The sequence below is a fragment of the Semicossyphus pulcher genome, unplaced genomic scaffold, assembly GCF_022749685.1.
Source record: "Semicossyphus pulcher isolate SPU_LCO1_2020_fin unplaced genomic scaffold, fSemPul1.0.p SCAF_3, whole genome shotgun sequence".
Lineage (NCBI taxonomy): Eukaryota > Metazoa > Chordata > Actinopteri > Labriformes > Labridae > Semicossyphus > Semicossyphus pulcher.
In genome coordinates, this window is record NW_027211704.1 from 16,016,901 (window position 1) to 16,028,989 (window position 12,089).

Sequence of the window (12,089 nt, forward strand, 5' to 3'; positions counted from 1 at the left end):
CAGATTTACACATTTGCAGCTCCAAAATAATGGGACGGCGATTTTTTTTTTGGCCGTTATTATTATTATTGTGCGCGGTAAACACAGCGAACATTTAAAACGATACGAATTCTTCATTTCAAAAACCTCAAACACGGGCTGAAGACACGGCCGTGGGTGCTCAGGTGGAGAATCGTCCTCCTTCTCTACCGTAGACATCATCACCACCACTAAATGAACTACCTGATATAAGTGACGGTTGCCCTGCGTTTGCTCTACCTTCAACCATGGAGACGCGCGAGGTACAGGTACGGCAACACCGCTTAGACAAACCACACACAACACAGTTTATTGTCTTTCGAAAATTCATCAGCTGACTTCAGAGCAAAAGTAGCGAGTGACGAGAACATTCATAGAAATGTAGTGGAGTCAAACGTACGATATTTATCATTCAAATGTAGTGGAGTAAAAGTAATAAGTTTCCCCAAGAATAAATACTCAAGTAAAGTACAGATACTCAAAAACTTTACTTCAGTACAGTACTCAAGAAAATTTACTTCTTTACTGTCCACCCCTGAATATGTTTGATGTAACGGAGTCAGAGGAGTAAGCTGAAGCCCTGCTATCTTAAAATGTTTCATTTAAATTGGTCACTGGACAGTAAGTTACAAAATTCTTAGCTATCCATATCATTAACATTTAGCAAACACAGGCAATGTTAACTGAGATATTATTATTTGGTTTCATATTAATAACTTTCTAAATTATGGCTCTTTAGGGCTAACTACTGTTATTATCACTGAACCAAACTCCCTCTGCATACGCTCAACACCAACAACATCATGAAGGCCCCACACTAAACTCTGGCAGCCGGTAATGGACAACTGTGGTCCACACTCAGCACCTTTATCTTTAACAACAGCCTTTAATTGTCACACATTAATTAATCAACTTAAACTACAATTTTTCCAATTTGCATTGTAACTTATTTCCCTTATTTTTTAATTGCTAACTTTAAGAACATAAGATTCTAAATTACATTGTTAGAAGGGGTTGCAGATTTGGGTTAATGGGGGTTAAAGTCAATGATTTATGCCTCTCTATCTTGATATATTCTGTAGGTTGCTGTGTGCCATAAATTTACTATTAAGGTTCATCTCATGCCACCTCTGGAATAAAGAACAAACACGGTCACGCTCAGGTCCTAGTTTGAGATGTAAATTCACCACCATAGATTTGCCCAGTGACGGTTTATACACAATAATCCGAGCAGTACTGAAGTGCACAGAGGCTAACTGTCTTTGCCTCTGTACTTACTGTACTTACAGCAGAAATAGTTTTGAATAAAACTGGGCACAGTATGCATAGGAATGACCTGTTAAGTGGTTTTAATAATTCACAAGATGTTTCTTCGGAAGAGCAGAGGACAAGGAATCTGCCTTTGCAGATGTCTTCTGCTCGACTGTGGAAAACAGGATGTGGAGCACAGCTACTTTTCTATCTGCTGTGTTTGGCCTTTGTATGTATTCTTTTATTTCACTAATACAGCACTGTTGATTCAGATATAAATAATGTCTGCTGTGTTCAGGTAGCTTTATTCCTCCAGAGAACCTCGCAGCGATGAGATGAGATTCCTCTTTTTATTGCGCGTCGTGCTGTAGGTTTATTGGAAAGCTTTATTGGAAGCAGCAGCACCCAGCGGTAAGAGGACGTGGACATGAAATTGACAAGAGAGTCCAGTGCGTGATTTGTGTTGATTTCACGAGTGGTATTTTGTTGTTAACCTCCTCTGGTTTACAACCTTTGTAGATTATATACCAGTTATGTTAATGAGATGGTGTATCGCTGTTATTGTCTTTCCTCCACTAAAGCTGCATTGCCAGATGTATTCATGTGTTTCAAAGGGCTGCGACCTTCTGAGGAGGTACTTCCTGGTTCAACTCTGACACTTGAACTACTTCCTGCAGTGTGAGACGACACAATCAATATACTTATATCCCATGGAGAGTTACTTTGCACTTGGCCTGTCATATTGTTTAACAATATCAAAGTGTAATGTTTGCTAGGAAGTGGTTGATTGCTAATGCTAGGTGTTTGCTAACGTTAGCTAATGGGGTATGAAATACTGTATTTTGCCTCTAAATATGTCCCAATGTTTCAATATCCAATATCTTTCGAGTTGCTGTTCAATCATGAAGCGTTGAAATGATAATGGTTTGGCAGATTTCTGCATTTATACAACTTGCAACGTGGAATACTGCAGCATGACATTATACCAGCATTTGAGCTTCCCTGCCTGAGAGTGACATCAGAGGAAAAGGTCCGTTGTGTGAATATGGTGAATGGGATCTGTATTGTAGCACTTTAGTATAGGACCAAAAAGATGATAATAAAATAATTTGGGAAAGAAAGGATGGTTCACAGTAATGTGACAGGCAGTGGTTGTAAAGATCCCGTGCAGTGCTGTCTGTAGCCCTCAGTGTTTCCACAGCATTGCTGTGACTTCTGAGAGCAGCGGCTGTTTAATCAGTTGTGTTTGCGGCTGAGATGAGATGACCAGCACTGGCGTATGAGGAGAGCCTGCTCCCTCAGGGTGTGGAGAACAGCTTTAATATTTCATATGATAATCAAATGTGTTATTCATGGCTCACTAGACTGTATTTAGTCTAATTTAACATTTCATGACAGACCACCATCAAATCTGTATTTGTTATTCAGCTGGAAGTCGGCATCAGGCTGTGACAACAATTTGAGAAGTGGTGTAAAACTAGGAGAACACTACTAGTAATATGTCCCTGCCTGTGAAGAACTAGAGACAACGTGCCAACTCAGTTGCTTCAGTAATTATTCATCGGTCAAAGGGGAGTTTTTGCGTCTTTCCGATGAGCCCGCTCTGGCTGTGAATTGCTCATGTTGCCTGGGGGGCCTGGATGAAGAGTTCCTCTGGAGGCCTCACTGGAGTCCCAGGACAGAGAGCACAGCTGGGACTCAGCATCCCAGTGAATCACGCTCCATTCCACACAGGGACGCACAGGGACGCACTGGGACGTTCAGTTCCCTTTAAGCCCTCGTGGTCCCGCCAGCCTTCTCTATGTTGCAGAGGCAGCTGTGTCAGGAGATTCCTCTGCCACTCTTTCACTGCTCACCGTTAAGATCCCAGAGGAATAAAACCCAACAGCTCAGGCCACCCTATTCTCTCAAGTTCTATCAGTTCAGTGTATTGTCGTGTCTCTACTGATGACCGTCAGCATTCATTCAGCATGCTGGGTCAGAACTCGAGCGCTATTTATCATGGTAGTCTCCATATTTCTATAATTATATTACACACGTACAAACACATTTATTTATCTGTCTGTCTTATTCTGAAGTCTGTTTATGTGTCATTTGTTCTTTGAAAACCTGAAACACTTGAAAAACGGTATTAAATTTACAACACCACTGGAGCTGGGTTTTGTTGTGGTGAGACGTTTGACTGCCTGTTACACTTCTCTGTGACTTGAGCATCAATGTTTTAAATTTACTCATTAATATTTAAACTCTAAAGGTAAAATAAGGCTTTGAAAGTTTTTTGTCTTGGAGGGCACCCGACGATCTTCAGAACGCAGATAATTATGAAGAATGAAATCAATGCGGCTATAAAGGATGTATATTCCTCAGAGCCACAGACAACACAGATCTGTCTGACGGCTGAATCGATGCTAGCTGACATTGTTTTGTGGTTTCATGCATTTAAAAATCCCGATTCAACCCCAGAAGAAGTCCTTATCTGCTCGGATGTTTTCCGCTAAGATTCTGAACCTGAAGCAGTCTGAACAAATAATTTAACACAAATCATTACCAAAGCATGTTTTCAGCTCGGAAAGAAGCAGGTATAACCTTGTAACTTAACTCACCCTGTAGTCACTGGCAGTAACGTAGAAAATAGGCTGGAAAGCCAGCCAGATGATGCAGGTGGTGTACATGGTGAACCCAATGAACTTGGCCTCGTTGAAGTTCTCGGGGCATTTGCGGGTCTTGAAGGCGTAGACAGTGCAGAGGATAATGAGAATGCAGTTATAGGTGAGGGACATGAGCATGCTGGAGTCCTTGCTGTTACACTTGAGGGTGACTATGTCCCTTTTTTCGGGGCTCACTTCCTTTCTCACGCCTGGGGTCTCCACCAGCAGCCAGACCACCACCACAACCAGCTGGCAGGAGATCAGAGCACCACAGATGGCGACCTGGGAGGCGGGGCTGATGAATCGAGGCCGCTGGGCTCCGTCCTTCACCCCGCTGAAGATCCGAGCGATGCGATTGGTCTTGGTTAGGAGGGCTGAGTAGCACACAGCAAAGGAGGTGCCTAAGCCCAGCCGGCGCAGTGTACAAACCGCCGTTGACGGCTTGGCGATGTAGATGAAGGTCATGCTATAACACATCAACACTCCCAGCAGAAGAATGTAGGAGAGCTCGCGTCCACTCGCCTTCACAACGGGCGTCTCGTTGTGTTTAAGGAAGAGGCCAATGACGAAGAGCGTGCACATCATCCCTAAACAGGAAATGGTGACGGGTCCAATGGCCCAGGCATCTTCCCAGCGGATGTACTCCTCGGGCAGATCATAACAGCCTGTCAGGTTAGCCAGGGGCCACTGTCCAAAGCTGCAGTCAGCACAGGTGAACTCATCCTGCAGGTACTGGTAGGGCTGACAGGGGATACAGATCCAGCAGCACACATCTCCAGGCTGCATGCTCTTCACCTCGTTCTTCCTGCAGGGGTCACTACACTGCGAGGTCGGGGCGACGTGACCGGCCCAGGGGATCAGGCTGGTGTTCAGGGTCAGGCTCTGGGCCCAGTAACCGACCTTGCGGTAGACATAACGCCCGTCTTCTTTGTGGTAGTGGAAAATGTTGTACCGGCCGAGGCTGTCCCCGAAGGCATCAAAGCGGACAACGTTTTCTGTGTCTGGTGGACGGAAAGGTGCTGAAGGTGAAAAAAACAACAAGCTGGTGTTAGAAAACAACAGGTATGAGGGGATCGTCATGTAAGAAGAAAAACCATCATTTTATATTAAATGTACTGCCTTTGCACTTTGCACTATGAACTTTTATGGCGCATGTTTTTCTGCTCGGACCGTTTCATATTACATATTTCTCTTTGCTTATTTATGTGCCTCAGCTGTTATTTTTTTTCTTGCAAAATTGACTGAACAGCGAGTGAGACGGGACACAGGTGCAAATTGTCAATTTACATCATGGAAGCCACAGTTTGGGTCTGTTCCTGGATTGAACACTTTAATGGAAATCTCAGACTGATGGCACACTAGATAAAGCAATGTACAATAAAATAAAATATCAAAGCTTAAAAAAAATCACCCATTATTAAGCGGTTTAAACTGACTTTAATAAAAGAAGCAAGATTTCTGCATAGCTGGGCGGGAGGTAATAAACAGAGGGCTGCAAATGATGATTATTTTATTGTAATTATTTTCTCTAACTGATAAAAAAAGGAGAGTAGCATATTAAACAGCCACTTCAAATGCATTCAAATATCTTAAATATGCATCTTATGTATTACACAATTTCAAATTAGTGCTTCACATTGAACCTGTTTTCTCCTCCGTGCGTTGCAATGCCCACACAGACTGAGCTCCAATTTAAAATCTCCGGATAGTAAAACTCGATGGGTAATTTCAGAAGACAGCGCCGCAAAAGAGCACACGGGTCCACCTCCATCTCCCATCATGAAAATGTCAGTATTTCCATAAATCGAAGGATAATACAATACGGCTCATTTATGAAAGTGAGAGCATTTGAATCGACGGGTCTGTCAGTTGGGATGTGCGGATGTGCTGATGCAAATACCGTTCATAAAAACACTTGTTTCGTGTGATCGACGTGCAGCCTTAGAACAGAAAAAAATCCTCTTTATTAACACTTAAATCAAGTTGCATGAACAAAAAGAGCCTCAAAAGCACGAGGGCGAGGAAACTGTTTCATCTTTGCAAATTGAATCATTACGGAGCATTTCTGCAGCTGAAGTGTATAAACATGTAAAATGACTCGAGCGCTAATTCAACGTTTTATATGAATTGGCACAATGAATCTAAATTGGTGTAACCTAATTTGGCAGCAGCGTACTTGCAGAGTGCACTTGGGGAAATTAAACAGCATTATATTGAGAAGTGTTTGGAGTTGAAAACAGACGAAGGAATAATGAGGAGGAAGAAGAAGAAGAAGCGGCTTTTCACATGAAAACTCGTCACGTCATCTTTTTTACTCACCTTCAAACTTGACCTTGAGAATATAGTCCCTGTAGAACTTCCTGCCGTTGCCTGGTTTAAGAGCCTCACACACCTTGGTGGAGTTGGGGCATAAGGCCTGCCTCATGTTATGTAAGGCAGCAGCCATTGCATAGACAGCGTTTACTACGAACATGATCTTGGATTCTGGCTGAAACGGGACCTCGCGGAGTGAGTGCTTCCCACAGCCCAGGTCGTGGAGGCTGCACTGGAACTGGTTCTCCCAGAACTCCCTGAACCAGGGATTCCTGGTGTTGTTGTACGGGTGCAGGGAAGTGAAGTAGTCATTAAACTGGGGGATCTGATAGGAAGCCAGTTCAATGGTGAACGCACCATCGGCCACAGCTTCACTGCCTCTCACCACGCTCTCCTGCGCTCCCCACCCATCGCTGGCCACCCACGTGAAGCTGACGTTCATGCGGTTGGCCGCCACCAGCAGCTCGCGGGCGTCTTCGCTGCGCGTGAACAGGATGACCACCTTGGCGTTGGACTTCTGCTGCAGGGAGCGGATCACGTTCTCGTAACTCCAGCGGTTCATGGAGCGGCTCACCTTGGCTGATGTTGCGATGCAGATCTGTCGGGCACGAGCCTCCTGCTGGAAGGCGTCGATGCCAGTTTCTCCATAGTCACCTTCTGACGCCACTGTGGACACGTACGTCCAGTTGAAGTAGCGCAGGATCTCTGCCATGGCCTTGGCCTGGTAGAAGTCAGGGGGCACGGTGCGGGCGAAGTAGTCGTAGCGGGTCTTGTCGCTGAGCTTGGCACTGGTGGAAGCATAGCTGATCTGAGGGATTTGGAAGAGTCGGAGCAGGTTGGCCACCTGGAAGAAGCGAGAGACACCACAATGAACAGATTTGTACTTTAATCAGTCATCACACAATTTCAGTAAGCTTTCATTCAGGGTGCTGTTAGTACTTAGATGCATCCTTTAATGATATAATTATCGCAAAACAGATGAATGAGTAATTACACATCACCCAGATAACTTACACCTGCCAACAGTGGGAATTGCTCAGCGTTAAATAAATTTAAAAAGCTACACTACATGGTTTTCCCCTGCTGATGCAATTAGTCTCACCCCATTCAGTCTCGACTGGATCCCTGCTGGGCCTTTCACAACTTCACTCTTCAGCTGGTGGAATCCCGGGATTTCCTGCCTAACTCAACTTCTGCAATTCTGCCATCAATGTTCACCAAACTGTACGCAGGACATGCGAGCGGCTACAGTTGTTAGTCACAATGCATGGAAAATACTGTACTGCAAGAATGCACACAATTTCAGAAAGTTTCCCTCTGCTTTGGAGAGAACCGAGAAGCAGACAGGGAGAGACAGATTGGGGGTTGAGGGCAGGGATTTGGAAGTGAAAGAGAGTCAAAGTATCAAAGAATCTTGAAACTTTGTGTTTCCTGTGTAATAGGTTTTGTCAGTGTTGTGACACTGCGTGCAGTGTGCAGAAGCAGCCACTGACTTGCTGATGCTTCGGGCGCTTCTGTGGGAGCCTGAGGGGAGCGAGTCCGATCTGTCAAAAGGATGCCAGCCTAAATCTGGTTGAGTCTAATGCTGGCACTCACACCGGCACACCCGTGGCACAACGTCTTGAATGCCAATGAGTCATTCCTGAGGACGTCAGAGGGGAAATTCACATTCAGACGCTTCCACTAAGTTTGAATTCTCATGCCTATGTGGTCAATTTAACGGGGTAATTCCATATAATCGGTTTTACTCAAATAATTACAGATTACTACAAATGATGCCTGGAGTCCCCATTCGTCGTGGCGCCAGTATGCAATTTGCATATTTGTCACAATGCAGTATAAAAACCGACATACTTCAAACACCAGGAATGACAACCAGACTGATCAAGGAAATTCAAAAGTAAATCTAATCCAATAAAATAGCTGGATCTGTGTTATTCTGCAGGTTCAGAGATATTAATATGACATTCATAGAGACATTCATGGAGACGCAGTGCTGAACAGGTTAACCAGTTTCACATAGGAGCTATTTCTGACTCGTCTCCGGTGTAGGAAGTGAAAGAACCAAATGAACATCTAGATTGCTGAAACACATGAGTGAGCATTTCACATCCGTTCAAAGGTTGGTTTCCCCTGAGACTCTCTGGTCAGCTGGAGGAAGCCCTGATTATGCAGACAGGCTAATAATCACATTTCCACACAAAAACGTCTCTCTCCTTAAACCGCCCTGACAGCCTTTCTCAACATGTGGCGAAACAGCTGGCAGCGGCGTGTTTGCTCTCTTAGAAAGGAATCAGAGTAAGATTTAAAGAGGCAAGCGACGCATGAACACTAAGTAATGAATCATTTTCACTCAGTTCTTTAAGATAACGGTAAAAGTAATGGCTACTTTAAGAAATCCCCACTGGAGTTCTCTTTAGGATAACTTTATTATTGCACAAACATACTTAAATAAAAATGGATTTAGTTAGTAAAAGATCACCTGCTATTGAAGACAACAGCGTAGAAGAACTGATGCAAATCTTATGAATTTTACTGACTGAAAATGTTCCAAATTAAGACCCCACCAAAAATTGCAAACATAAGAAACTTCCTGGAGTTTTGGAGACGGAAAAGAAAATCCCTGACTACAGAGTTTATCCATTAAACAGAATGTAACATCACTCTAAAAAAAGTGTTCCTTGATCTCTCCGGCTTCCTCAACATGTGTTCAGGAAATAAAAAGCTGTGTTTGCTTCATAGAAAGAAAGTATCTGTCTTACATACATCAAATTACAAACCACAAATTATTTTCTGTGTTAAAGTAATAATCTCGATGATTTTCATGTAAATAAATGTCTGTGAAGTCCCTATCTATCGCCGAGTGAGGTAACACAATATTGATTGAGCCTATGGCCCTCTGATGAAAGCCTTTGCATTTGTGCTATATAGTGTTATTACAGACTGGGTGTCTGGTGCAACCCAGTTACTGACATGTCTTCCATCACCCAGCAGTGGTTGGTCTGGCAGAGAGGGTAGGCGGTATGTTTTTCCGGTCTCTGCAAGTGTTAAGTAAACAGTAATCTACTATGGCTGAACAAACAAAGAAAAGATCTATGACGACAGATACAACTTCAAAAATAAGTGACAAAAAAGAATAAGAAACAAAGTCGACACTCAGATGAAGGCAAACAGTCTAAAAAGGAAAGCGACCGACAGCGAGGAAAATCAAGAGTTACAACCGCAACAAAGGGAGCCAATAGACGTCTGGATATGAGGGAAGTGTACCCCGAGTGTTATGTCTTCACTGTCTTTAACAATGATACAGACGCAGGTGAACGGTTAACTTTTTATTGTGGTTCAAACCGGACATACAGCCGTGTTCCTGCTGCTCCAGGAGGATACATGACAACGACCACATTACCCATAATTCCCTGAGTCCCTTACGACTACGGCACCCCTAGTAGCTCCAAATACATAACACCGATTTAAAACAAGATGGTAAGAAACGTGCATGTACACGTGAACATGTCTGTAGCTAATCTAAGCAAGAGTAGTCAGTCAGATAAATGCTGACTGATCAGTGAGGGGTACGTCAGGTAACAGCTGTGATAGACACTTTGGTCACTTTAAAAAGCGTGGACTCGTTCTGGTTCCCGATAGTTTTGTGTGTGTTTTAACACAAAGGCAGACGCAGAGCTGAGAGGGCTCGTGTAGGCAAGATTCAAGAGGTTCTGGTGGGATTTAAAACCTTTGCAGAAACACTGCATGGGATTCTTAACCATTGAAGGCACACCCCACACATAATAGACACATCAGTAAATAATCTGTGTGAAAATGATGTTACAGCTTGGCATTAAGGGTTCAATGCAGAGGGATAAGGAGGGTTGCAACACAGATAACAATTAATGAGGTGCTTTTTTATACACAGGTTCAAATGTTTTAAAAACACACCGTTATTCTTCCACTCTGCTGAGATGGGCTATGCCTGCAGTGAATGAGTAATTTCCCCGCGGGGTATTGAAGGGAGCGCTACGCCAGTTTAGTAATCCCCTTACATGTGGCTTAAGGATGTTATACAGAACACTACCAGACATGTCAGCCATACAATGGGCTTATTGGGAATCATTATATAGATGTTCATCCGGCTAAGCCAAGACCCCTCTACCTGCCAAAGCCTGTGAGTGACATATTGTGAGCATGAGGCAGATACAGTGTGGAACATAATTGAGATGGAGATTTCATGTACAAAACAATTACCTTGTGTTTTTTCATCTGTTTATGACGGTATATGGCTTTTATTTTGCCAAAGTGCTGTGTGCCACTATTACCCAGGATCCTTTGCTTACTGGTTAGAGGATTCTCACTCAAGAAGCTGTGCTGAAACTGACTCAAAGGAGCACAGATGTCCTGGAGCTCGAGATACTAGAGGACAAGAAGAGCTGACAAGACGCGCTCGAGGTGTAGGTGGCATGACACCAGAAGAGCTGAGCCAAAGAGATGTGTGATGCATTAGGGGCCGCCTACTGCAGACACTGCTGCTCAACAAATTGCACATAGAGGTGTGTGGTCTACCTGCCTACAGGGGAAGGTTTTAAGGAGGTTTGACAGGAAATGAGGTGGAAATTAAAGAGGAAAACAGCCTTTTGATTGTGTAGTATACCGATATATGTGATGGTAGATATTATCAGGCAGATATCAGCCTATCATGTGTCTGTATCTGTCGATACACATCTATATATATATGGCGCAGGATAAAGGACAAAATTAAGACTATTGAGAGGCCGAGGGAGGCTATATCCTTGCCAAAGCCAGCTACTGATCCGGCCAATGATAAGCCAGCGCTGGTAACTGAGAGGCCACCGGTGGTGAATGAGAAGCCGCCTACTCATTCGACCAGGGTGACAAGTCATGCATCTAACAAAGCAACCCATTGGATCGGCTACTGACTAGGCTGGGAATTAGCTTCTGAGGCTAGCAACTAGCACACTGAAGCTAGCAACCCACTGGATCGGCTACTGGCGAGGCTGAAGCTAGCTACATTAACTATTTCATTGACTGCCGTTCTTCTGTTGTATTTTATTGGCGGATTGGAGCCAAATGCGGTGTGTTGCTTTCACCAACTGTTGACACGTCGGATTTATCTAGATCTTTTAAATTAATCGATTTGTTGTTGCCAACAAAGAAAGTATTTCCTCTTTCCTTTGCTGACAAAAATATCCATCCTTCCACCTGTATGTTTAAAAGTTAGTAAAGCCCATTAACCGTTACAACACATGTAGCAAAGAAGATGGTCTGCACTTCTTTCTCATAAGACTAATCTGAAAGTATATATGCCTGAGGTTCTCGCCCCGCGGTAGGGCTTACAGTGTCTCACTTTCAGCTATAGGGATCATCCTGCACCTTATTTAATTAAGAGAATTAAGAGGTGACCCAGAGTGGCTTTGCAGCGCAGGTTCTGAGCCGATTACTGTGAAAGTGGTTTCCTCCCGAGCACTGAGAGCACGCAGGACCTGGTAGCTGCATTTGACACAGATACACCGAGTAACAGGATTGTTCTTTTCAGCTGTCGTATTCTGTTTCCATAGAGATACCCCGAAGGCGCCAGCCAACACCATGAGCAAGAATAATTCAGACTGCCCATGTGAAATGTCAAAATACAGTTGTATAACACGGCGTAAAAGCTACACACACGATAACAAGTTTGATAAAAGGCGACAATTTCGTATATCTCAAGAAAACGGACGAGATAGTGTTTTAGGTGCTTTGAGATGCAGCACGTCTCCAGCCAATTCATGCGCTGCACTTATTTTGATTAGTCTCTGCTTAACACACTGTTGAATGCAGCAGAGGTAATAAAGAGAGAGAAATGAAGAGGAA

The 12,089-nt window shown here is 43.8% G+C and overlaps 1 protein-coding gene across 1 annotated transcript in view; it reads right to left on the reverse strand.

The window, feature by feature from the left end:
• grm2a (glutamate receptor, metabotropic 2a) overlaps nt 1–12,089 on the reverse strand; it is a 30,310-nt gene that overhangs the window by 2,019 nt on the left and 16,202 nt on the right. Inside the window, exons 3-4 of the mRNA XM_069677884.1 lie at nt 6,237–7,074; nt 3,873–4,936 (exon numbers count right to left, since the gene is read on the reverse strand). Coding sequence (XP_069533985.1) covers nt 3,873–4,936; nt 6,237–7,074 — 1,902 coding nt within the window. The remainder of the gene's footprint in view (nt 1–3,872; nt 4,937–6,236; nt 7,075–12,089) is intronic.